Source organism: Nerophis lumbriciformis, linkage group LG27 (genome assembly GCF_033978685.3).
Source record: "Nerophis lumbriciformis linkage group LG27, RoL_Nlum_v2.1, whole genome shotgun sequence".
NCBI lineage: Eukaryota > Metazoa > Chordata > Actinopteri > Syngnathiformes > Syngnathidae > Nerophis > Nerophis lumbriciformis.
In genome coordinates, this window is record NC_084574.2 from 28,071,165 (window position 1) to 28,099,130 (window position 27,966).

The 27,966-nt window shown below is 38.8% G+C and overlaps 1 protein-coding gene across 1 annotated transcript; it reads left to right on the plus strand.

Annotated features, from left to right (window-relative positions):
* LOC133624569 (probable ATP-dependent RNA helicase DDX17) lies at positions 1-27,920 on the plus strand. Its single transcript, XM_061988240.2, has 13 exons — positions 1-284; positions 6,616-6,778; positions 8,559-8,655; positions 8,738-8,871; positions 9,027-9,092; positions 10,696-10,837; positions 11,237-11,397; positions 12,472-12,644; positions 12,754-12,864; positions 12,948-13,009; positions 13,108-13,167; positions 20,917-21,147; positions 22,640-27,920. Exons 1-13 carry the CDS (start codon positions 238-240, stop codon positions 23,095-23,097), a joined length of 1,905 nt encoding a protein of 634 aa, XP_061844224.1. The 5' UTR covers positions 1-237; the 3' UTR covers positions 23,098-27,920.
* The last annotated feature ends 46 nt before the right edge of the window (positions 27,921-27,966 follow it).

The following is a 27,966-nucleotide window of genomic DNA, read 5'->3' on the forward strand; positions in this document are numbered from 1 at the left end:
GTAAACGAGGGCAGGAGGGAAACAAGCGAAAGCTAAAAGTTTCGTTTAGCCTGCGTTTCCTGACGCGTCACTTACTTGCTTGGCCTATTTTTAATTTATCGTAATCTTAGTCACAAAGGAAGGTGTTTGTGTGATAAATAGGTGAAGTGTCTCTTACCGGGAGACAAGCGTAAATAGGTGTTGTCCAAAAAAAAGTAGCTAGCCAACGGGCCTACATATATTGTTGTTTTTGTGACCATGAGAAGAGGCTATTCTTATGGCGACAGAGACCGTGGACGAGACAGGTAACAAACTTGTTGCAAATATTATTGCATTAAATGTTAATAGTTTGGCAGACGGTACTGTTATATTCGTAACTTTGTTTACAAATATATTGATTAAACTGAATCCTACTCATGCGTTGCGAACTCCCTGAAAAAAATAAGGGACACCAAGCATGGTGCCTTTTTTACGTATGTGAAAGGAGTTTTTTAAATCCGTAAAAGTTGAATGAAGGCAACCAGATTCTTCTTGTTTGTTGAAAACGCTTCAGAAGAGTCCAGTTGCATTAATTAAACTTTTGTGGGATTATATGATCTGATAACACATGCTGCACACACATTTTTATACAATTTGACTTCAACCAGAATTTAAACAGATGTGCAAGTTTTATTGAATAATCAAGTTTTTGTGCTAAATAACATTTACTGAAATAAATTAATATGTTTCTTAAGTAAATGTATTTCCTGGTTAACTTAAAGGGCCCTAATATAATGGACCACAATGGAAACAAGCCTTTTGGCTTTTTGTGCCATCCATTTGCCTTTTTAAAGCATTACATGGATACTTTAAGATGTCAATAAACTTCTCTATCAATCATCCATCCATCCATCCATTTTCTACCGCTTATTCCCTTTGGGGTCGCGGGGGGCGCTGGAGCCTATCTCAGCTACAATCGGGCGGAAGGCGGGGTACACCCTGGACAAGTCGCCACCTCATCGCAGGGCCAACACAGATAGACAGACAACATTCACACTCACATTCACACACTAGGGGCCAATTTAGTGTTGCCAATCAACCTATCCCCAATCAATCAATGCAAAAACAACTTTTTGTTATCTATTGGTACCTACTGTTGTGTATTTGGAATCGGCATAAGTCCTAAATGTTTTTAAAATCAAACCGTGGAGGCATTGCGGGGATTTTTATAAAACAACCCTGCCTTCCTCGGGAAATGAGCCTTTGGGATTTGCCTATTTGTTGACATTTTTCCCAAGTGTGACATCAGCGGATTGTCAATATAGAGCAGGCCTGAGCAATTATTTTGACTAGGTGGGCCAGATTTAGAGAAAAAAATGTGTCTGGGGCAGGTATATCGGATTTTTAGGAACACTAATACAAAACCTCACAATAATGTCTGATTGAATGCTATAAACGTTATGACAGACCGCCTTAAAAAACGGAATGGAATTTTACATGTTTTTACTGAATGAGAATGTACATGAAAATAAAGAATGTGGGATTAACTATATTAACTACGAACGATAATACACTGAATTTTGACAGCATATGAACGTCACACCCCCTCTCCATCGACATATTTTACAATCAAGCGAAACGCAACAAAAATGAAACAAACACAGTGAAATATGAACGTGAAGGGTAAAAAACCCACCTACATTCTGATACATCTGATATATCACTAAGCTTTAGAACTTTCTTGTAAAAATCTCCTTCTGCGTCTGTCTCTGACACTCGCATTTCAGGCTGGTCGCTCTGGAAACACTCTGTGGAAACGTTCCCCACCCACACCGCTTGGTGCCTCGTCTGAGCTGCTGTGATTTAGATTACCATAGTAACTAATTAGATTACCATAGTAACTAATATCATGCAAAAGCGCAGATTCCAACCATTGAAATACTTTGCATAGTTCAAGACTTACGGTCATTTGAAAACATTACTGCACATCATAATGGCAGGTACAGTTTCCATCTTAAAGATCTAAAAAAAATATTTGGGAATGTCCGGTGGGCCAGATTGAAAAGCTTAACGGGCCGCATGTGGCCCCTGAGCCTTAATTTGCCCAGGTCTGATATAGAGTATGGTATAAATTTACACAAAGGGCTTTGACACTAGTCGATAAGCTCCTTCTTTTTTGCTATCCTCTTTGTGGGGCAGACTGATTTGTACATGCACATGCATCCTCTACTCCACCTATCCGATTCCTGGGGTGACGATTCGGCGCCATCGGGAGTAGCGACAGGAACGCTGTTTTCAGAGTTCAACTGAGTTTGCTTTGTTTTCATCACTTCTATACACTATACAGTACTCGCGACGTAAAACACTTATCTTAGTTAATACAGAGTATCGAAATTTTCAGATTGGACAAGTATTCGCGCCACAAAACTCCGACAAAATTTGGCAAGTTTACACACACAAAACTCCCCTGCAAAAAGCCACGGTGAGTAAAACGTTCTTCAGAATCCATCTATCTATTTTCTACCACTTGTCCCTCTCGGGGTCGCGCTATAGCCTATCCCAGCTGCATTCGGGCGGAAGGCGGGGTACACCCTGGACAAGTCGCCATCATATCAGGGTCAACACAAATACACAGATAACATTAACACACTAGGGCCAATTGAGTGTTGCCAATCAACCTATCCCCAGGTACCGTACATGTCTTTGAAGGAAGCCAGAGTACCGTACCTGGAGGAAACCTTCTTCTAAATCTATCTTTTTAACCTTTCTTTCAAATTGATCGACTCGCACACTGATTTTTTTGGACAGCCGAGTGTCCGGTCGTTTGTTTTCTGACTCACAAGTCGAGTCCGAACAGCCATCTTTGCTCAAATTTTCCATCACTTCCAACGCTAATTTCACGAATACACCATAACATTGAAACCTTTTTTTCTATTTCTTTGTTTAGTGACCTTTCCAATAACACCAACCTTTTTAAAATTGGATAAATATAAAGAAAGTTGTGACATTTTTAACAAAAAGTTCACATCTAAAAACTTAAACCCTTTTTGACTTCGTACTGAAGAAGTTTACCAGAAATTAGTGGCATTTACACAGGTTTTACAAGTCCATAACTTTCTTAATATTCATCAAAGGAAAGTGATACTTATATCACCAGAATTGTCTTTACAGAACATTTGTGATAATATTGGTTTCATCAATTGATTTTTAAAATGTTTCACACATACCTTCATGTTAGAAAAGCCCCTTCCGGTTAAATGGAGATGGCCTAAAAATAACCTTTCAAAAATATATTCTTATAAAAAAATATATACATACATGTGTATGTAAATATATTTTGCAACGGCTGAATCGCTCATTTAGCATTCAAAGTTGGACCACGTTTTGACAGCAAGGCAGTTTGGCTGAGTGGTGTTCGAACGCTGGAAAGGACCAAAAAACAAATGTATGTTTTTTTGTTTTGTTTTTTTACATCTACGAGTCATATAAATAAATACATTTTTATTGTAAAGAAAAAAACAAAGATTTATACCAAAGATTAACCAAAAAGGTAGTAGTCATCTCGCACACATATTTTTTGACCAAAGCTGCAAACTGCTTTAAAGGTCTCTAACTCAGTGGTTAGCATGATCGACTTTCAAGCACGAGGACCTAGTTCAATTCCCTGACCGCCCGAAAGCATGGACTCACCCACGAGAGGGTAAATTAGTAAGGATGGGATGCATACTTCCTGGGCTATTTTAGCAGCCAGCCTCATAGTTTAATTCCAACTATTATATGAGAATAATACATTACATTTGTCATATTCATGTATGTCCTGGCACACGATTATCATACTTTCATGACCGAAGCAAAACACTTTTTACACTTTTATACTGAAATAAATGCACCTACAATTTATTAAATGAAAATATAGAAAAAAATACCAGCAGCGGTAAAGTTTAGATCTATTAAGGAAAGAAGAAAGTGAATGAATGTTTATAACTGAATACATTTACATATGCATAAATATTTGTTTTCTTTTGTTTTCTTTTTTTAACGAATTAAGTAACATTTATGACAACCTTTTTCCAAAACACTATATAGAATGTGAGATATAACAGGATAATGCATACATTTATTATTTGTTTTCAAAACGGATACAAAAAAGTGGGACCCCATATTTATAACTCGATGGGTCCCTAGTACCCCATTTTGAAAATTCCTAGCACCAACACTGGTCAAAGTGGAGCTACGTAAATAAGAATGCTCCCAAAAACGGCGCATCCTGAGGAGACGGTCAGAGAGCCGTTTGAAACTGATCTGTAAAACATAATCTATGCAAAATTTTGACCAAAGTACCACCATTACATTTTATGGAGACCACAGGGAAGTGTTTTAAAATAAAAATCATATGACCCCATTTACAGAATAAAAATAAACACATTTCTTTACAGACATCTGTAATGTTTTTCTTCAAAATGTATACATTCAGTGTTTAGCTTAATGATAGAGCAGGTCTCCCAACTTTCATCAGTATGAAAACTACTTTGACGAAAACAATGGAGGGCTGAGATGTCTTTTATTTATATGACTGCCAATATATATATATATATATATATATATATATATATATATATATTTATTGTTTTACTAAACACACATTAACTTCAGCAGTGTGGTATTGTCTTTATGCTATTTTGTTGTAATGTGTCATTAAATAGAAGCATAATGTCTGAATGAAACACTTATACAAATACTAAGAGTTGAAGAAACTATTATTTGACCCTTTGGTGAGCTACTAAATCACACCTGTTTGTAGTGTCACTATCATTAAGCTGGACAGACTGTTTTTAAGTTAAGCAACTTAGATAAACAACACGTTTTTTGAGGACATAACAACCAGATAGCCGAGTTGCTAAGTTAAGGAGTAGAGTAGAGTAGCCAAGCTACAATGTATTACATGCAGCATCCATGTTGGACACAAACAATCTCAGAACTTTCCCAATGTCTCCTTTTTTACAGAAAAATGTCATTGCAGTAAATAGTCACATTTGGAGTCCTGATTGCCAGAAACTCTGCAGTTACCTAGGTAGCTAGATAGCTGCCGCTAAACTGAGGCAGAGTGACTGACAGTCAAGGCAAAGATAATTCCCAGATGGCAGAAAGGTCTATCTACAATGAGTTTGATAGGTGAGCGATCAGGAGGCATTCTGGCATCCATTAGTTTAGCCTGTGGAAGACCTGTGAAGCTGTTATCATTCGATGGAATATTACTCTGCAGTACAAGGTCTTCTCTTACCGTATAGTTGAATTGTTTTCTATATTTCAGTTGTACCCCGGTTTTAGTCATCTATACATTTAAAACATATTTTATAGAGAATATACAGGGCTACAAAGATTAATCGATCAATTCGATTTTACAAAAAGCTTTCATTTGTACTCAGTTGTTTCGAACAATCTATTAATGAGTGTAGCTCATAAAAATTAAATCCGTACCACATGCAGTGCCTGGAAATTTAAATATGCGATTATAGTTTCTGTATGACTGCAACAATAGAGAGTGCACATGGGAGCAGCAAACAGCGGAAATTGAAAACAATTTTTTATTAATGCATACATTTTACAATAGCAATTATAATGTTGATAATGTTCATTTATTTGTAACAAGAAGGAAGGTTATGGAAAGCAGAACATGTTGTTTGTTTCAAATAGAGCTGTCAAATGATAAAATGTTTTAAATCAAATTAATCACATTTTGGAATTTGGATTAATCACAAGTGATTACTCCCTGACATACTTCAAATTAGCTTAACAAAAGACCCTGATGTTTGTACACAAATGCAATATTATTGTCAGAATGGCATCCAGGAATATTCTACTTGAATGCGTGTCCTTTATTTGCACAGAACTTGGTAACAGTTTTATATAAATTTCTTTCAGGCTATATTTTGGACTAAACTTTGCAGCAAACCCACCAGTCTCCACACTCATTTTTGTACCGACATATGCATTGATCTAATCACTGATCGTATAGCGGTTAAGGTAAAAGAGCTTGTGCAGTCAAAATAAAGTGCATAATTAATGTAAGTGTACATAAATATTGTGATAACTGTTTATGAGTAATCGCATAAATTCGCTTGTTCATTTTGACAGTTCTAAGTTCACTTATTTTCCCCAAAATTTGCATTGAGGCTGTGAAGTGTGTTTTATCCGATTAATCAAACAAACTAGTCGATGGATTACTAAATTAATCGATAATTGCAGCCCCTTTTTTACATACATGAAATAATGCGAAATATATATTAATGATGATGATGACAATGGATAAATTAACATTTAACTTCACTTTTACCTTTTATTGAAGATTCTTGTTGGCAAAGACGGTGACGAGCCATGGAAGAGCAGGGGAAGAAGGAGCCCACTTATTTCTTGAATTCAATAGTGTTTCTTCAACTATGTTTGACCTACTGGGAACTTATTTTGCAGTTGATTAAAAAAAAAAAAATCACATACTTGCGTTGTAACTGTGTAGCAAAGAACAACAGAGTTTAACGGTTGAATAGAGGTGGAGGAGAAAAGCTTTGGGGTGGGAGTAAAGTGCAATGCTGTGGTAATAAAGGTCAATCCTTCATGGCTGATTCTGCAGTAATAATACTTGTCTGTATCACCTTATAGGCCTCATTCTGCGCCAGTGGGTAGTTACAATAGTGGCAACCGGCCTATGACGTTTGGGAACCCAGGCGACCGTCTCCGTAAAAAGAGATGGAACCTGGACGAGCTGCCAAAATTTGAGAAGAACTTCTATACTGAGCATCCAGAAGTCCAACGCTTGAGTCAGGTATGTATATAATTTCACCAACACTTAACTAACTGGATGTAATTTGGGAGGCATTCGGGAGGACATGTTGGAGCACTTTTGACCCCCCAAAAATAACATACGTTATTGATTGGAAACAAGTCAACACTTGCGCTAGGTGGAAAATGGCTGCACAAGCTGAAGATTGTCTCTTTAGACTTCCCACAAGCTCATTGATTGGCTCTATGGTGCTGCCGTTCCTTACCAACGTGACAACGATGGACAGCACGCAGCAGCTGACCAATCAGCGGTCAGATGCGAGATAGTTAGTATTATAAAGCACACGTTCTGCCAATCTTTTTGAACTTTGTTACTGACCATAACCCACCAACAGCAGCCCTCAGAACACCGCTAGCATTGCAGCACTAGACTAGCCAGTAGCCACAACAGAGCACTTCTTGAGCAAGGTTGCATTCAGGAACCCTCGGAATTGTGAGAATCAATATTATAAAAGTCGCTTTATGTATTCTGTATTGCTGCAATAATTAAGACTTGTTGATTATTTTATTACTTATTTTTAAATATATAACTAGGTTTAATTTATGTAATTATGTTATTTAAATTATATATAACTAACACACAATAAATTCACATACAATTATTCATCCATCCATTTTCTACCGCTTGTCCCTTTTGGGGTCGCGGGGGGTGCTGGAGCCTATCAGCTGCATTCAGGCGGAAGGCGGGGTACACCCTGGACACGTCGCCAACACAGATAGGCAGACAACATTCACGCTCACATTCACACACTAGGGCCAATTTAGTGTTGCCAATCAACCTATCCCCAGGTGCGTGTCTTTGGAGGTGGGAGGAAGCCGCAGTACCTGGAGGGAACCCACGCAATCACGGGGAGAATATGCAAACTCCACACAGAAAGATCCCGAGCCCGGGATTGAACTCAGGACTACTCAGGACCTTCGTATTGTGAGGCACATGCACTAACCCCTGTTGCACCGTGCTGCCACATACAATTATGTTACGCTTAAATAAATAAACAGAATTAATGATTAATATGTTTCTTGAATAAACTTTCAATGCAAAATACAGCGTTATCACTTAGGTCATAATTTTAGCGCTTAAGAATTGTAAATATTACTTTAGCTCCAGGCTTTTTCTGTTTGTTTGATATTGTCATTACTGCCACACATGGTGGAAAAATGTATTACAACTGACCACACCTGCGGCCCTTATGGACCGTCCGCACCCGAAAAACAAATGTTTTTTGGCGGCCCTCTAGGGGGAGCTTGCGGCCCAACAGTGGGCCCGGGGCCCTCAGGTTAGGAAACACTGATTTAAATGACTAATCTGTTCAACTTCAATGTCACAAAATTCGATAAAAATAAAAAAGGTTTTTGTTTACCTAGTTTAATTTATGTAATTAAGTTATTTAAATTACTAGTCTGTTCGACTCGAATGTCACAAAATTCCATAAGAATAAAATTCAGTGTTATTTTGTTTTCCCAAAATGTTCTCCCATTTTTTTAAAAGTACTGGTTCGGGCACCGGCACTGTTGTCGAAGTGCCAATCTATGAAAATATAAAGAACACCCATATCTATTCATATAACTCCAAAACATGCATTCTTTAAACCACGCCCCCTTAAAGCCACATCCTGTAGTGTTCCCCCCACTTCTGAAATCCAAATTTCATCCGTGAACAGAGCCTTTTGGGTTTACCGTATTCATGTCATACTTAATTTCCAATTTTTATTAAAACTAGAAGGATGAAAAAGTAATGTTGTGTGAACGATGTCCATTTGCAGCAAGAAATGGAAGAGTTTCGTAGGAGGAAGGAGATCACCATTAAAGGCTCTAACTGTCCCAAAGCTGTCATCACTTTTCAACAGGCACAGTTTCCACGTGAGTAACACATTTCATTGTGTGTGCAGGTATAACCTAAAAAGAAAGTTTGGGTTATTTATTGCCCCCTTCCTTGTGGTAGAATATGTGATGGATGCGTTGACACAGCAGAACTTTACAGAGCCCACAGCAATCCAGTCTCAGGGCTTCCCTTTGGCTCTAAGTGGCAAGGACATGGTGGGGATAGCACAGACTGGTTCTGGAAAGACTCTAGCTGTAAGTATACATGCATGTTAAATACCCTTCCGAATAATTGTATTTTATTACCACATTTACTAATACAGAAGGAATCCGCATGATTGATTAATGATGTGAACGTTTTCAATATTAATGTTGCCCTCTGACATTACACTCTCTTTCCATATCTGCAGTACCTACTGCCCTCCATAGTGCACATTAATCATCAGCCCTACCTGGAGAGAGGAGATGGGCCCATTGTAAGTTCATATACTCAATATTTCTGCTCAGTTTTTGGGTAAAACACAATCTGTTGTTTAGTTTGTTTATATTTTGAAAAGGGATGTGCCGATTTTCTTGAAAAATGATGTGGTCGCCGTTGACAATTAATGCCCTTCATAAATGCTAATCCCCCCTCTCGCTAATATTGTATTTATTTGTTGTCCCCCCGGCTGACAAGTTAGCAGCTAATTGTGTTACTCCATTTACACTATGTAGCCGCTCCCCTATGTTATTAATAGTCACCTACATTACGGCATATTAAGTGTCATTATCAAGTACCATTATCAGGTATTAGGAGGAGACTCAACATGTTACACGCCAAAGCCAAGCTGGAGCGAGCATGCTAATACCTAAGCTAGCCGGTAAGTCCAGATGGAACCAAGTTACAGCAGAAAGTAAGCAGCTTTTAACAGGAAATTAACAAGTAGATTAATAAGAGTCAAGAGAGAATGATATAAAAACAGCGGTTGATGTGTCAGCATTGTTACAGTCAGTACACGACACGTAAGAGGAGGGCAGATCAATCCATAAATTGGTGGTGTCGAAACCAAGGGTAATATCAGTATATGATTGATACTAAACTGATTAGATCGGTACAGTATTTTTTAGGTAAGTACGTAATGTGCAAGTGCAACAGCCCACTGTGCTGCATTCAGTCTGTCAATTGTCTATTTTCGAAAATTACTGGCAATTAAAAGTTGCACTCAGCAAGTGTATGTATTATTTTATTGGACACTACACACAGAGTTGATGTAAAATAAGAACTCATTCAGTTCAGAAAAGTGCCTTAATTTGTTTTGCCCTGTGATATCGTTTGAAGGTGATTGCCCAAGAGCAGCAACACTTGAAATACACTACTTTTTAAAGTTTTAATTAGGTGTATTTGCACCAAGTATCGGTATTGGATTGGTATCTCTGATACCAACCTGAATTTTATTCTATATCGAATTGAAAAGAGAATCAATATTATTGCACATCACTTGTGCTGACTGGCTACGAAAGCCTGTTACTTAAACCTTAAAATTTAATATTAAAACAAACAACAGTCAATGTTTTGTGAAACATCATTGCCAAGAGATAACAGCACAAATATCACCTGAAATGTGTAGTTCCATAAATATATATATATTTAAAGTAATACAATTATTATTTTTTTAATTAATGGAAAACTGCCCTTACTAACATAACAGGCAATATGGCGACTGTGTGCAAGCAGATGACTTAAAAGGGGTTTGATATTTTACACCCTTCTTCTGCACTGCTGGGTTGAAACCCTTCCCTGGGTTTTGTGTAAAAAACAAAGTCACCTTATTGATTTTAACATTTATATATTTTTTCGTCTCCTATATGGCTTTTTTGCAGGATCCCTGTGCAAAAGAGGCTAATGTTTTTGTTTTATTGTTGTAATTGATTGAATTAGTTAACCATGCAAAATGCAATAAAACACTGAATGGGACAGGACAGTAAATGCACATGTGCACACTGTACACTGTTTGTGTTCCTAGGGTCCAGTCTACTTCTTTTTGTTGTTGTCAGGCAGTCTTTGACTTTAATAAACCTCTTTGCCATCTTTCCTAATAGTGTTTGGTCCTAGCGCCAACAAGAGAGCTGGCCCAGCAGGTTCAACAGGTGGCTTTGGAGTATGGCAGTTCTTCCAGAATCAAAAGCACCTGTGTCTACGGTGGAGCACCCAAAGGACCACAGATTCGAGACCTTGAGAGGGGTAGGTATGCTGTTAGTCGTGATGGCAGTTGGACACTGACGCTTCGACAACCAGGAGAGGAAGCGTCAAAAAAATGAACTCATTTTTTAAACAATTGGCTAAAGTTGTTGGTGGAAATTGTGTCACAGAAGCTTCCCTTTCCCATTACTTGTAATGGCTGCTGATGTAAGAAATTTAAAATTCAGCTTTTTAATTATTATAGTCAAGAAGGTGTGGCCCAGAAAACAACACGCTCAGAAAAAAGGAACACATCCCTGTGGGGAAAAAACTAAGCCTGGATGTTTAAGTTTTTAATCTGTTTGTTATATAGTTGTCTGCTTACTGCGCACAGAACATACTGTCCAATGTGAATTCTATGCCTCCTTTTCACTTTTACTAAACTAGATTTTCTTCTTGCAGGTGTTGAGATCTGCATTGCCACTCCTGGTCGCCTGATTGACTTCCTGGAGTCAGGAAAGACCAACTTGAATCGCTGCACTTACCTTGTGCTGGATGAAGCTGACCGCATGCTAGACATGGGTTTTGAACCACAGATTCGCAAGATTGTTGATCAAATTCGGGTAAGCCATTTTTACCCTAGTATACCATCAACACAATTATAAACACAACACTTGTTTTTACTCCTATCATTCATGAGCTGAAAGCAAAGATCTAAAATGTATTCCTCTCAAATATTTTTCGCAACTTCTGCTTTGTTGAGAAAACCCATCAACCTGACAGGTGTGTCTGAGGTGGTCAGAAAACCAGTATCAGTATCTGGTGTCACAATTGTTTTTTTCCCCACAGTGCAAAACATCTGCTTGGCATAGGTTTGATCAGGTTGTTGAATGTTGGTCCACTTAAATTGGTGTGCCAAGTTACCTAATATTAGCAGGAACTTCAACATGCTGTTGTTTACGCCAACCCAGAGCACCCCAAACATGCTTAAGGAGTGACATGTCAGCTGAGTATTCTGGCTAAGCAAGAACTGTGATGTTTTCAGCGTCCAGGAATTGTATTTAGATCATTGCAACATGGGGCTGTGCATAATCCCGTCACAGTATCTCATGGCCTTAAAAAGGAAATCAATAAAATCCACCTGTGTTTATTTTCCATACTCCTCGTTCCAACTATCAATCGCCATCATTCCTGTACCCAAAAGCTAGCCAGTGACAGGCCAGTAGTCCTTACTCCGATAGTTATGGAGTGCTTTGAGAGGCTGGTCATGGGCCAAATTAAGACCTCCAATGAAGTCAGCGGGGACCTTCATCAGAATGCCAACGGGAAGAACCGCTGCAGTGATGAGATGGCGTAATCAGTGGAGTGGTTCATCCTGTCAACCCACATGTAGAGCAGGAACTCCTATGTCCGCCTGCTCTTCTTGGACTCCACTTCCGCCTTCAACACCATCATCCCACAGACCGTAGTGAACAAGCTGGACACACTAGGGCTGGACTCTATTTAAAATGCTATTTGCTTCTGGTGCTCATGAGGCTAAATCTTGGATCTGGGGTACTACATTTTGTGCCATATCACGTGTGCTGGTATGACAATAAAGTTCCTTAAACCCTTGAACGATGGGAGCAAAAACAAGTGTTGCATTAACAGTATATTTTTGTTGAGTGTATATAATTTTCTTGTGTTTTCCATTCAAGCCGGACAGACAAACACTAATGTGGAGTGCAACTTGGCCCAAAGATGTCCGCCAGCTTGCTGAAGACTTTTTAAGAGACTACATCCAGATTAATGTTGGAGCCCTGGAACTCAGTGCCAACCACAACATCCTGCAAATTGTTGATGTTTGCATGGAAAACGAAAAGGATCACAAGTAATGTCTTTGTGTTGATCCTTTTTTCATCCTTTTATTCCACTTAACAGCATCGCAGAGCACCCAATTAGATTTAAGTAACACTATTCCTTTGCCTTCTTGTGTGTAGACTTATTCAGCTGATGGAGGAGATTATGGCAGAGCAGGAAAACAAAACCATCATCTTTGTGGAGACAAAGAAATCCTGTGATGAACTGACAAGAAGGATGCGGAGGGATGGGTTAGTGCTACTACTCTTTGAGAGCAACTGTGTCCGGTGGCATAAAACATAATCCTGCTGTCCTGTCTCCCCCCCATACTTAGGTGGCCAGCCAGGTGTATCCATGGAGACAAGACCCAGCCAGAAAGAGACTGGGTACTTTCAGGTCTGAGAAACACAACTGTCAATCCTCATTGAAATAAGTCATTGTTAAAATTAATATCAAAGAATTGTTTCGGAATTTATCTTTCTTAATTTCCACAGACTTCCGAAACGGGAAAGCTCCCATTCTGATTGCCACAGATGTTGCCTCTCGGGGTTTGGGTATGTTGCCTCTTTAAAACTAGTCCCTCACCTTTATCATTGAACGCCACTCTGCAGTAATATTAACTTTAATCTATCTACATGATATTTAGCTGAAGTTTGTGTACAAAAAATTGTCGCCACTCTGCAGTAATATTAACTTGAATCTATCTACATGATATTTAGCAGAAGTTTGTGTACAAAAAATTGTCTAACATGTTCTACGCCTCAAGTGTCCAGTAGGTAAGTGACCTTTCTGAGACTGACAGTAGTTATCACTACTTAACAGTCAATAGCATTAAAGGGCAATACTTTTTTCTCTCTTTTAATAATTTGAAGGTGGTATGACATTGAGTTCCTTCTATTCAGTGGAACCCGCTTATGTCGAATACCTGCCTACGTCAACTAACTCATGAAATCCCGATCCCTTGTGTTCTTGTTATTACCGGTACTAGAAAGGGCCCGCTTTGGTCGACGTCAACATACATGTATGACAACTTCTGTCAACTTTAAATTTCTGTGAAAATTAGATGTAAAAAAAAATTAGATTAATTAGTCATGATCTGTAATTAATGGATCTAATCACTTTTTTTAATCTCACCTAAAAAAAAATGCTGAGAAAAGCCCTTAACTTGAGGTATTTTCATTCAAATTCATTACATTATTGTGGCAGATCAAAAGATTGATAAATAACCAAAAAAGAGGTATTATGAAGTAATGTATTGTTTTCAACAGACTTAAACAGATGTGGTCTTAGCCGTTCACAAAAATAAAACATTAGCTCCATATGAAATGCTGAAGTTAACTTGTTGCTTTCCGTCTGCTTCAGAATAAAACAGACTCATCAATCACAGTGCTTTAAGTTAGAACGTCAAAAAATGCATTGTTAATCATGACAAAATGAATTCACGATGAAATAAAAAAACATAATGCGCTAAAGAAGAAGAATTAACCTAATTAGTCATTGTCTAACTAATTAATGCAATAATTTAACACCCCTTCTAGTACTGTGTTGTCAACTTCAATGTGAGCGGAGATACATAACAAACATAATTACCTATTGCCTACGTTATGCAGCATTAAAACATGCACATAGTGACTTCCTGTTCAGTGCAAAATAAGATTCAAAATAAAAGCATGCTAGTTTTAACCCGAATTCCTCCAAATCAACTAACAAACTGCACCATATTTTTCTTTTAAATTGTTAGACACCAGAAGAGAGATTTGTGCATGTATACATTTTTTGTAGTCAAGGCATACATCGAAATCATCACAGTTAAATAGAAAAGTATACGAATATATAAAAACAGGAGAATAAAAATAAAAATATACACAAATAGATGAAAACCATGTCAAAAAACGTCCACATTGCCCAGTCTCCTTTTGCTTTCGGCCAACAAACAAGTGAATGTAGTTTTGGTTATGTCATCAACCGATTATGTTGACATCAGTCAGCCAGTTGGAGGTGTGTTGACATAAATGGGTTCCACTGTATTAGCCTCATATTAATTAATCCACAGGGAAAACAAAGGACATCAGTAAGATGAGAGTGTACAATATCAATGACAAAGAATCAATGCAAAAAGGATATTATACAATAAGTTGACAGCTGGTGACTTACCTACGCTGTACAGTCTGGAGGCTGCCGTCTTTCTGGTCCACTGGTCTGTTTCTTGTTACTATAGTTACAAAGCATCCTTCAACCGGGGCTCTTTGGCACGCTGCCTAAACGGAGTGCCTGTGTTGGGTAGACGCGCCTGAATAATAAACACTACACATTCATACATGGGCCATTCCATTGAGTCAGTGCCATTTGCTTGTTATAACTCTCAAAATTATCACACATTTGTGTCCTTTTTTCAACTCTAAATTGGTATTACAGACATCAAACTACTCAATACTTGTAATCCCCCATTTCAGGGAACTTTATTTCATTTTTGTCAAGATTCCCTAAGTCAAAGATGACTAATTTGTGTAATGGAGTGAGTTTTTAGCATAGAATTAGTAAATATGGAATATAGCTGCATAACATTTGTGCTAATAAATGATTGACTCTAAAAGCATTACAATGACTCAACAAAAATATGTATTTAAAAAAACAAATGCAATAATATTTACAAACAATTTAGCTATCAGGACTTTGCTGAGATTTAACTCCCACAGTCATAGTTGAAATGTCATTCAATATACAGAAAAATACTTACTTTCTGACCAGGGCCGTAACTAGGATTTGACAAATACCGAGGTCAAAAATTGGTTGTCCAAGAGGAACTCTGAAAGACTGAAATCATGGTTATCTCAGCACCATATAAATAATATTACCTTGAGCTACACAAATAATTTCCTGAATAACAAAAGCTTTAATTAAACTATAACTATCAATCAGTCAATCAAAGTTGATTTATGTAGCCCTTAATCACAAGTGTCTCAAAGGGCTGCACAAGCCAAACGACGTCCTCGGCTCAGACCCCACAACAGGGCAAGAAAAAACTCAACCCAATGAGAAACCTTATAGGGGACCGCAGATGGGGGGGCCCCTTAGGCGACCGGTGCAATGGACGTCGAGTGGATCTAGTTAGTAGTGTGAGAGTCTAGTCCACAGTGGGGCCAGCAGAGGATCATCTTGAGTGGAGACAAGTCAGCAGCGCAGAGACGTCACCAACTGATGCACAGATGAGTGGTCCACCCCGTGTACCGACCTTGAACAGCTAGGGTTTCATCTGTGGTCACCTAATAACCTCTCCACGCAGGAGAGGGGGGCAGAGCAGAAAAGAGACTGCAGATCAACTGGTCTAAAAGGTGTGTCTGTTTAAAGGCTAGCGTATACAAATTAGTTTTAAGATGGGACTTAAATGCTTCTACTGAGGTAGCATCTCTTAACTGTTACCAGGAGGGCATTCCAGAGTTGTGGAGCACGAATAGAAAATGCTCTATAGCCCGCAAACTTTTTTTGGGCTCTGGGAATCACTAATAAGCCGGCGTTCTTAGAACGCAGATTTCTTGCCGGGACATATGGTGCAATACAATCAGCAAGATAAGATGGAGCTATCACTTGTCTAACATCTTTGATAATCAGAATGATTTTGTAACAGTTCACTTTTTTAAAATATTCTGACGTTTAGCATATTAAAACATTTCAACATCATTAAAACATAATTTTGAAATGTTTTCCAAATTTTTAAACACGACTAGGGTTCGAACCCGTAAATGTACTTACGACGTCTGCCACGGAGCCATCGGAAACAATGGAAGACATTTTATTTTCATATTCTAATCAGTGAAAGAGCATGATGTGGCGAGGAATACGTTTGTGGTAAAATATTATATGAAGCGCTTTGCCATTCAATAATTTACTTTATTTGTTTTTAATGTGCTTCTTCATGCTAAATGCCCCACTCCCTCCACTGATCGCAAAGCCCTACGCAGAGCACGTGTTCTGCATTTAGGGCGGGGCAGCCCCTGATTGACACGACAACAGTATTATAACGACAGCGTTTCACATCAATTTCATTCAGGTGAGAGCATCATTAGTTACATCAGTATGATTTAATGGGAAGATCATGTTGACAGCACATTTCTGATCAGATGATGTTTAAAGTAAAAGTGGACTTCTTTGCATTACGTTGTTGAGTTGAAGCGGGCTGTGGATGACCAAAAATTGTATATCAAGAGAGGATGATCTACGCATGGTGATGTCCAGCGCACGCGATGTCCTAGACAAAGTATATTTACAGTCAGTCATATCATCATCCTTTTGTCACCTAAAAAAATACCAAGGACATGACCTGGGTGCCCTCAATGGCAGTTACGGCCATGTTTCTGACCTGTAGATGATCTGAACGTTGCAACTTCTGTGGACCATGTGACATGTTCAATATTCCACTTTTTAGCCGGGATAATATGCTAGGGTAACAGGACTAATTGAAAACCCATAGACACGACTACAGTGTAAAACGTTTTTTTTTATTTAGAAAATTAGCGTAATTTAGTTAGGAATAACCCAAATATGTAAAAAAAAAAAAAAAAAAAGTATAACATGGGACACAAATGGCACTGATGGGTTGGAATGGGCCACACGCTGTACTATGTTTGTGTGTGCTGTCTCGGACAATGACTGCATGTCCAAATTGTTAAATACAAAAACAACAGGAAGAAAAGGTTGAGCTAATTTGTTAGCATGGGTATAAATGTGAGAAGGGGGGATAAGGGTCTTTGACTTGCTAAAATTTCGATCACTATATTCTTTTTTTTTTTTGTCCCCTCTTCTCCTCTCAGGGTTTGGCAGCACACGGCAGCTGTAACTCTCTGCGCCGTCGCTGCCCCCTCACTCCCATTAAAAGTAGAGGTTGGTCTAGTTTTCCGCCTTCCTGTAGTTAACTTAGACCCCATCCTTTCCCCCTTCCCTAACCTGATATTGTCAGTGTGTAAGTCCAACGAGCCTGTCATGGGAGCAGCCTGAGATACCTGTTTGTCTGCTGGCCGAAAAAAAAGCAGACAGACAGACAGGGAGAGTTAAGACGGGCTCGTCTGGATCCAGTCCTGGCCAGGGGCCCAAGGAGGTTTCCTGCAATGTGGCGAGAGAGCAACAGAACCTGCCGTTGCGAGGTAAAGCGGTTCTGCTCCCGTCTGACTTTGCTGGTGTGCGTAGAAGGTGAGGGATCCGGTCTCCCTCACCCTCAGCCCCTCCCTCTGAACCAGGACTGATCACCACAAAGGGGGTAAGTAACCGGCCTATTTTAATTCCTCCATAAACTCACAGTACATGCAGTTACCGCCATCAGCTTTCTTTTTAATGAAACAACAGCTAAGTTCATATCATGGTGCATCGTTAAGTTTGCTAAATAAAAAATAAAAAAGACATGATGGAGGCTGATCAGAATCAGCTTTGTGGTCAGAGCCCCTTAAGTTCCGTAATGAGAAACAGACTACTTGTGTTCACACAGTCTGGCCAGCGAAGATCATGCTGACCAAATATGGATGTTCAACGTTCTTGGAGTCTTGTGCATGGAAATCCAAATGTCACGTTTTCCTAATGTTTGACATTAAAGCAACAATAGGGAATAATTGTTGCTCCCGGGCTTACCGTACTGTTGTAAAATGTGTTTTACTTGCTTACTGCTACTGTCGTAAATGCAGAAGCAAGAAGTGAACAATTTGAAAAGTGACAAAGAGAAGCCGAAACAATGAATGCTCTAAAAAATCTATAATATACAGTCGTGGTCAAAAGTTTACACACACTTGTAAAGAACATAATGTAATAGCCATCTTGAGTTTCCAATCATTTCTACAGCTCTTATTTTTTTGTGATAGAGTGATTGGAGCACAAACTTGTTGGTCACAAAAAACATTCATGAAGTTTGGTTCTTTTATGAATTTATTATGGGTCTACTGAAAATGTGACCAAATCTGCTGGGTCAAAAGTATACATACAGCAATGTTAATATTTGGTTACATATCCCTTGGCCAGTTTTACTGCAATAAGGCGCTTTTGGTAGCCATCCACAAGCTTCTGGCAAGCTTCTGGTTGAATTTTTGACCACTCTTGACAAAATTGGTGCAGTTCAGTTAAATTTGTTGGTTTTCTGACATGGACTTCTTTCTTCAGCATTGTCCACATGTTTAAGTCAGGACTTTGGGAAGGCCATTCTAAAACCTTAATTCTAGCCTGATTTAGCCATTCCTTTACCACTTTTAACGTGTGTTAGGGGTCATTGTCTTGTTGGAACACCCAACTGCCCAAGACCCAACCTACGGACTGATGATTTTAGGTTGTCCTGAAGAATTTGGAGGTAATCCTCCTTTTTCATTGTCCCTTTTACTCTGTAAAGCACCAGTTCCATTGACAGCAAAACAGGCCCAAAGAATAATACTACCACCACCATGCTTGACGGTAGAATTAAAGGCCTCACCTTTTCTCCTCCAAACATATTGCTGGGTATTGTGGTATTATTTGGCCACATTACCCAGCGATATGTTTAGAGGAGAAAAGGTGAGGCCTTTAATCCCAGGAACAACATGCCTACCATCAAAAATGGTGGTGGTAGTATTATGCTCTGGACCTGTTTTGCTGACAATGGACTTGGTGCTTTACAGAGAGTAAATGGGACAATGAAAAAGGAGGATTACCTTCAAATTCTTCAGGACAACCTAAAATCATCAGCCCGGAGGTTGGGTCTTGGGCACAGTTGGTTGTTCCAACAGGACAATGAGCCCAAAAACATGTCAAAAGTGGTAAAAGAATGGCTAAATCAGGCTAGAATTAAGGTTTTAGAATGGCCTTCCCAAAGTCCTGACGTGTGGACAATGCTGAAGAAACAAGTCCATGTCAGAAATCCAACAAATTTAGCTGAACTGCACTAATTTTTTCAAGAGGAGTGGTCAAAAATTCAACCAGAAGCTCATGGCTACCAAAAGCGCCTTATTGCAGCGAAACTTGCCAAGGGACATGTAACCAAATATTAACATTGCTGTATGTATATTTTTGACCCTGCATATTTGGTCCCATTTTAAGTAGACCCATAATAAATTCATAAAAGAACCAAACTTCATGAATGTTTTTGTGACCAACAAGTATGTGCTCCAATCACTCTATCACAAAAAAATAAGAGTTGTAGACATTATTGGAAACTTAAGACAGCCATGACATTGTTTTTTACAAGTGTATGTAAACTTTTGACCACGACTGACTAAAATTAAATAATAGAAATCAAGGACAAAATACAGATATTTTTACTTATACTTCTTTGATCTTAAGTAACACTTTCCAGACACTGAAACAAGTAAAATGGTGTCTTGACAAGTTATTTTCTTCGGTTAGCAGATTATTTAGTGTATTTTAAGAAGTACCGGTATATCTCAGATTTTAGTACATATTACTTTAGATCAGGGCTCTCAAATTCAATTCAATTGGGGGCCACTGCAGGTAGAGTCTGGGTGAGGCTGGGCTGCATAAAGTATTCACTTCAGAATCCCTTATTAACAATGTGATTAAATTTGTTCACTTTTTCTATCAACAGCTATAGTGACCCTTAGATATGATGGGCCCAAAGTCATACATTTAAAACTGAATGCAAAACATTTTATATTTTTGACAATGTTCAATTACAGGACAGTTAGAGACAAAATCCACTTGCTTACAAGAAGTTGCTATTTGTGTTGCACTATGTGTTTTTTCTCTTGGGATTGAAGATTGCCATACTATATTTTAAGTATTAGCTGCTCAGGGTGCACGGGCCACAACTACACTATAATATGGAGTTAAGTAAAGGGCCACAAAATATGGGTTTGTGACCCCTGCTTTCGTTAAAATAGAAAGTGCCTAACAAGGCAAAAGTCTATTTTTCCCCATTTTTTTGCATGTTGTACATGCTTAACACTTACAGAACTACAATTTGAAGTTTAGCGTGCTGCAAAGTTGAAAATACTTGCACAGATGTTAGCACTTCCACAAATAATGTCCTGGCTAGTCCACCAGGAAGAGAAGTTATAGTTGCCTATGCAATGATAAATCTTGTAACAATCCTGTTTACCAGCCGTTTATCTTTTATTTATTTGTTTATTTAGTATGCTCTCTGTGGAGAGAGATGTCAAAGTTAAGGTAAAAGAGGAGCTTGTGTTTTGTTATGCAGGTAAGATTATTAAAAGATCATCAATTTGGTGCAAAATGTCAACAAATCTGTAATCAGTTATTCAACCAATCAAGATCCTGATTGAAGTTTTCTTGCCTGAAGATGCTTGTTTGTCTAACACCTGTTGCTTCTTATTCAAAAGATGTTGAAGATATCAAGTTCGTCATCAACTATGACTATCCCAACTCCTCTGAGGATTACGTCCACCGTATTGGACGTACGGCGCGCAGCACCAACAAGGGCACGGCCTACACCTTTTTCACTCCGGGGAACGCACGCCAGGCCAGAGACCTTGTCCGAGTTTTGCAGGAGGCCAATCAGGCTGTCAGCCCCCAGCTGCTTCAGATGGTTGAGTCATGCCAAGGAAGAGGAGGTAATTATCTTCTGTTACTATTTTTTAAATACACAATTACAGGCGTTTCTTTTCTTAGGACAAGACATGACCGCAATAAAGGGGTTTCTGCAAAGTAGTACTATTAAAAAATTTACAATTTTCAGAGTTAAGAGCATTTAAAAAAAACAGTAAACGACCTTCTAATTACGTTTTTTTTTTACATAATCAGAACCCTCTAAACATGAAATAACACCCATATCGTCATCTTTACACAGTTTCACCCAATATATAGCATTGAGTGTGTTCTACTGTAGATTACAGTACTCACAAGTAACCCGGGATAGCTGCCAAGTGTCATTGCTATGGTCATCGCCCGGCCACCACAACACGGCCACGACGTGGAAATACTTTGTCAAATCCTGGGTATTTCCCCTAATTTAGAATTGGGTTTCAAGTGCTGAGACCATGGGTGTGTACTGAATAACTTGGTCAACTTGACAGTCGCAACTACAGCCATTAGCTGTCTTAGCATTCCGTGTTAGCAAAGCATGTCTGTCACGTCAAAGCTGTGTCATTAATGTTGAAAATGAAGTGAATCCCGAATCAACAGAGCTCATATCCACTTTGCCCCAGACAGCTGATGATAGCTGAGAGCGGTCTTGTTTGCAATAATGGTGCTCCGAGTCACATCGAGTCTAGTTTGTCTCGTGTCAAAGGTTCACCAATGTGGAGATGTGTCATTGATGAGGCAGGCGTTCATCAAAAAGTTAGCAGTGAAGATAGCTCCAAGATTAGCCGCTGTGTTGTTAGGTGTTCAGAGTTTACTCTTAACCTAAAAACGGACGTCCTACTTGGACTTTACCGATTGGCGCAAAATAATACAGTAGGGTTGGTGGTCTTACAACAACTCTTCGATCTCGATTCCTGGGGTGACAATTCAATTCAGAATCCATTGTCAATTCAACACAATTCTGGAATAAAACCTTTTCACGCAATACATTTTTTGGTAGGTGCGGTTACGGTCTAAAAATTTATTTTTTTAAATTGATTCTCAAATTATTTTTGTTTTCTATTGTTGAATGGATTTTAGAAAATTATAAAAATAATTTAGAATTGGAATTAATAAGAATCGTGATTCAGATGTCAATCAATTTATTTGAGCACCCCTATAACACAGTAATACAAAATCCATCCATCCATTTTCTACTTCTTGTCCCTCTCGGGGTTGCGGGGGTGCTAGAGCCTATCCCAAATATGCTTTAAAAAGTTTTTTTTTTTAATCCACAAATATCATCAATAAATGTCAAAGTGATGTTAAATTATCCCTTTCATTAATATATATATATATATACTTTTTCTGCACATAAAACTATAATTCTCTATAAAATCTGATTTATGTTAATATTTTTGGGTGTCCTAGTTGGATTTTAATGAAGAGAAAAATTGGTTTGATTTTTGTACAATTAGTCGGACGAAAGCGGTACTTCTGTGAGCATGTTTGAAAATGTGTTGTTTACATTTTTCATCACAGGTGGAAGAATGCGTTACCGTAGCAACAACTCCCACAATCCCAACATGATGTACCAGGATGGGGGTCATCGCCGCATGCGCCATGGAGAAGGAAGCGGCAGTGGCAGGGGCGGCCGCCCTGGTTACGGCCACGGCGAGCGTACCAATGAAGCCTTCTCTTCCTCCTACAATGACCGTAGCCGTGACGGCAGAAACAGCCACAGTTCAGATCAGTACCAGAGTTACAGTGGCGGCTATAATGCCCCCGGCAGAGGCCAGTCTGCAAGTAACGGAGGGATGGATCAGTCGAGTCAGCATCAGGGTCAGTTCGCCCAGCCTCGTCCTCCGTCTGTGCTACCAGGGGGGCCTCGGCCTCTCATAGCTAAGCAGTTTGCTTCACCTCAGCCCCCGGTAATGGGCTTCATGGGGCGCCCGCCTTACCCTTTTAAGCCGCCTCCTCCCGGCCCTTCTCCCCGCTAATATGTACCACGTGTCAATTATAGATTTCAGTTCTCTGTCTGCTATGGAAGCTTCAGGCTTTAGTTTCGCCATGTAGTTCAGTGATACGCTGAAATATCATTGCAGCAAAACTATTTGCAAATGCCTATCTCAATCTGTGTGTATGAAATCCACGTGTCTGTGTTAATTTGTGTGTCTGTTTAGATTTTTGTTTGTAAAAACAATTAGCTTATCCGTGTTGCGATTTGTGTGTTTTGTTTGGATTTGTGTTTGTGTGTGTGTGTGTGTAAACAAAACATCTGTGTGTCTGTGTTCAAATCTGTATGTCTGTGTATCAGTGGCGGGCCGTGCGTTTCGCACCCAGGCCTTCAGTGATGTCCGACTTCAATGATCACCTCTCAAAATACCATCATTTATGTCACAACATGACCATTGCTGGAGAAATACTATACAGAAACACATTTACGCCCTACTGTGGATTGAATCACATAAACAGTGTACAAAACGGGTTATTTTCTGGCGCATTTAAAAAACAATTAAAGCGCATCAGCAATTAAAACATCTTATGTGGTAGTGTCAAAATTAAAATAGCAAAAAACATTAAAAGTGAAAAAATAAAATATTTGAACTCACAATTTATTAGAACCTTTTTGGCGCCGTATAAGCCAGTGGTACCCCTCGTCGTCTGCTTATTCGAGTGGAAATGGCGGGCCTTTCCCCATTTCATCGCCAGAACAGCTGAGCTAGCTTCCGGGGTTGACTGACATCGCCTCACAAGTTGTATTTTCTCTTTAAATATCCTTCTTGAAAATGGCCTTGCAAATATATATCTGCCACCTATTCAACGTTTTGTTCTCCTTCTCTGCTAGCCCGGTCTGGCTACGGCGCAACACTTTCCGCTTCCTGCTAAATTAAAACTTGTGAATGGATACTTACTTTGGAATGACAAGTGAGTATCCAATCACAGTCTCGTTAACATCAGGCTACTAAGATAGGCTACTGTCAACAACTTGTGATCTGATTGGCTATCGCAACTGTCTATCAACTCTGTGTTCTCAAATTTATCGGCTAACGGTCCCGATTAGTATCCAATCACAGGACGCGTAAATATCACGTTCAACCTTAGACCATCTAGAAGGCCTTACTGACAACAGCTCATGATCTGATTAGCTATCGCAACTGTCTATCAACTGTATGTCCCCGTTCACTTACAGTGCACAGACGTCCGCATTGTAGATTCTGAAGGCCTCTGGCAGATTTGGTACAGCATGGCAACATAAGCTAGCTGAATTCTGATTGGATACAAACTAAAACTAACAACAACAGCACTGGAACGAGCATAATATGACATGAAGAGAATGATTACTTTTAGATATTTAGGGAAAGTAAATAAAAAAATAATTGTATCTTTAATTATGATCACGATTTCTGATTATGTTAGGCCAGTAGAGAAGGCCTTGCTGGCCCTGGCGGCACACCACTGCTGTGTATAGGTGTGTGTGTGTGTGTGAAAGAAATCTGTGTCCGTGTTAAATTTTTTTGTTTTATTAAATGTAACTTTTGCTACACATTTATCGTGGCAGATGTGTGCGGGTGTGCGTGCAGTAATCTGTAGGTGTAGAAAAGATTTGTCTCGTCGGCGCCTTGAATCCAGCGATGTTTAACCAGGCTGAAGTTAGCTTCCGATACAAATAATGGCCGATACAGTCGATAGCAGACCGATACTTTTGACCTAAAATGACGTTTCATTCAATCATTTGTCACTGCTGTGGTGCATAATAACAAAAAACAACAATGTAACCAAAATAGGAATATAAATGTGGCATGAAAAATCAGGGAAAATGAAGAAAAACGCAATTTGTGATTTGGGAAACCTTTATTCTATTTTTGAAATTAATTGTAGTTTGCGTTTTCAGCAGTGTATAACTGGAATGTGTGATATTAAACTAATAGCAACAGTCACTGCATGAAAAGAGACCTGATTGTTCAGGTGATTCTAAGTAGAATGATATGTTTAATATAGAATACTAACAAGGCGTTATTCAATGATTATGACATTTTTATTTAAATGTCAGTCAAGTATCGACTATTATTCGAATCGGTCAGAAAAAATAATTTGTTTACAAATACCAAATCTAAACAAAAGCATACAGATGGCAAAACGGACAGATGTTTTGTTTACAAACACACACAAATCCAAACAGGCACACATATTATTACACACACACACACACACACACACACACACACATTGAGATACGCATTTGCAAATTGTTTTGTTACAATAACATTTTCGTATGGTTTTATGTTTTTAAAATAACCTGCATGCATGAGATTCACTTGTCTGTGCATTGATTTATAAACCTATGATATTTGTTTCTTAAAGTAGAGTAGATTGAATTCAGTCTTTTGGGAGGGTGAACTAGTGGTCAGCATATTAGAAGTATAGTTAGGGCCGCCCCAGGCTAAATTAGGGCCCTCAGCAGAAATGTATGTGGGTTAGGGTGAACGCTTCGGCACCAAATAAGACCACAAACAAAATGGCGCAACCTGAAAACACGGTCAGAGAGCGGGTTGAAGATGATCTGTATAACAATCTCTGCAAAAATGTTGAACCACCATTACAAGTTATGTAGAACACAAGGACGTGTTTTAAATGTAGAAAAATATCACAACATGACCCCCTTTAAAGGGGAATTGCTCTTTTTTGGGAATTACCTATCATTCGCAGTGAGCGTAGGCAATCCTTATGTAAGACAAGAACACGTTGTTTTTTGTTGTTGTTTTTTATGCGTTCTAAGTCGTAAAATACTGATAGTACGAGGTGGCTAATAATGCAGTTAATGGTAGTACACTAGTCCGCCCATAAAGCCCTCTAAAAACATCCATAAACTACCAACAATACTCCATTTACATCTTGTGACCTGAATATTGACCAAGTAATAGCAATATTGTTGTAAGCTATACCGCAGACAAACTATTTTCAGCGCCTGCCATGATCACAGAGAGCTAACTCGCTTATGCTGCTATATTGGCATACTGAGCCGGTGAGCTGCTGCATCGCCTTGGAGCTGGTGAAAATGAATTCTAGATTATAAATCATGCCTCTAGCCTGTGTACCTGAAGGATGTGGCCATAGACCGAGAAGTTGGTCATCTTTAAAAGTAAACTAGATTTGGAGATGGCAAGAAAGAAAAAAAAAAGCTTGTTTGCGGCTAACCTGCGTAAGAATAATGATTATTTTCTTTATCTAAACGGCATCTCAGTGAGAGCAAACATTGTACAGTAAGTGATTGCTTTATTATTTTTGTAGTTTGTATTTCTTGTTTACCACTAAGCAATACTGCTGCATGATCTTAGTGTGTCACTAAAGCTGGATCTGTTTGGCACAAAGCTTTTAAGAGATCGTCCTCTTTATATTCAGGCTCAAAAATCTAAAGTTTTGGATCATCATTTGTCCCAAAGTAGTCTTTGATAGCTCTCGTGAAGTCTGCCTTGAGTTGTTGGTGTCAGTAGTTGTGTTGTTGAAGGGAAAAGCGAACGTTTTAAAGCGTTTGTGGAATAATGCTCGGCCGTATACTTAAAATGACCAAAACATGTAAATATGACATGTTATTATGAATGTTACTACATTACATGTTTTTAGAGCGCTTTATAGTCGGAATAGAGCGACTCATTGTTACCTGACTTTTGCAAACGTTTATTTACGAGTTAAATTGCATTTGAAAAAAAACATGTGATTGTCTTACAAAGAATTATGAATGATAGGCAGAATTTCACAAAAACTGCACATCCCTTTTGACATCATTAAGACACGAATCTACCACGAGAACTACGGAGTTTGAAGGGTAAATTGATCATTTTAGTCTCATCAGTGACGGAGCAGGATGTGGCTGGGATAAGTTTCTGGTAAGATTTCGTACTAAGTGCCCTGGCATTCGTCAAGTGACATTTCTGTGTTTCTTCACACAAAACGGGGCCCTAGTGTAGTGCAGTTTTTACAAAGTGCTTGTCTGATACCTCACATTTTTGAGTTATTACTGCAAAAATACTTTTTAAACATTGTGGCGGAGTGCGACATGTCGGCAAACTTTTCAGAACAAAGGGGAGTATCCTGAATCTCCTAGTGACTAATACATGTCTGACCTGGATGAGGGGTGTGTTTGGGATTATGCAGCCTTGGCGCAGGTTTGGGGAGTCTCATTCTCCGGGAGCTTTTTTTTTTATTACAGATTTCATTTCTTCTCGATTTTTCTGAGCACCACATGTTGTATTAAAGTGAAGGTTGTGCTCTCTGATGCACTAGTACGAGTGTACTATTTCCATTTTTGTCTCTAAATCAACCACACATTTAAACTAATACTTAGCATGTGCTATTAATAAGTCTTGCATGTTTTTGTTACTTTCATTTGTGTATTAACCCTGTGTATTTTTGGATATCATTTCTATGATGAGATGATTTGATACAAGCTCTACACACACTGTGTGTTTTCACTCTTTAGGGCTAACTGGAATTCTGCTCTTGTTGGGCCTCACAATAGTAGGACTGTTTGGGTATGGGACAATGTCCAGGTGAGGTCAGTATATCTGCCTGTCAAATGTTTTTGGATGACACATTTGGCTTTAAATTGGTGACCACAAGTCTGCTAGTGTGTTGTTTCAGTGACTTTTTGTGTTTGAAATGTATGAAATATTAAACATGTTTAAAACTTACAATGTTACAATCTGATGATGCAGTGTGTTAGAGCTCTTTGTGTATACAGGTGCATCACAATACATTGTAAATATCCTTAAAATGTTGATTTATTTCAGTGGTTCAATTAAAAGAAAATGTCGACGTGGTATTCTCCAGAAGCATTTATTTTTTTTATTTTCAACTCAATTTATTTT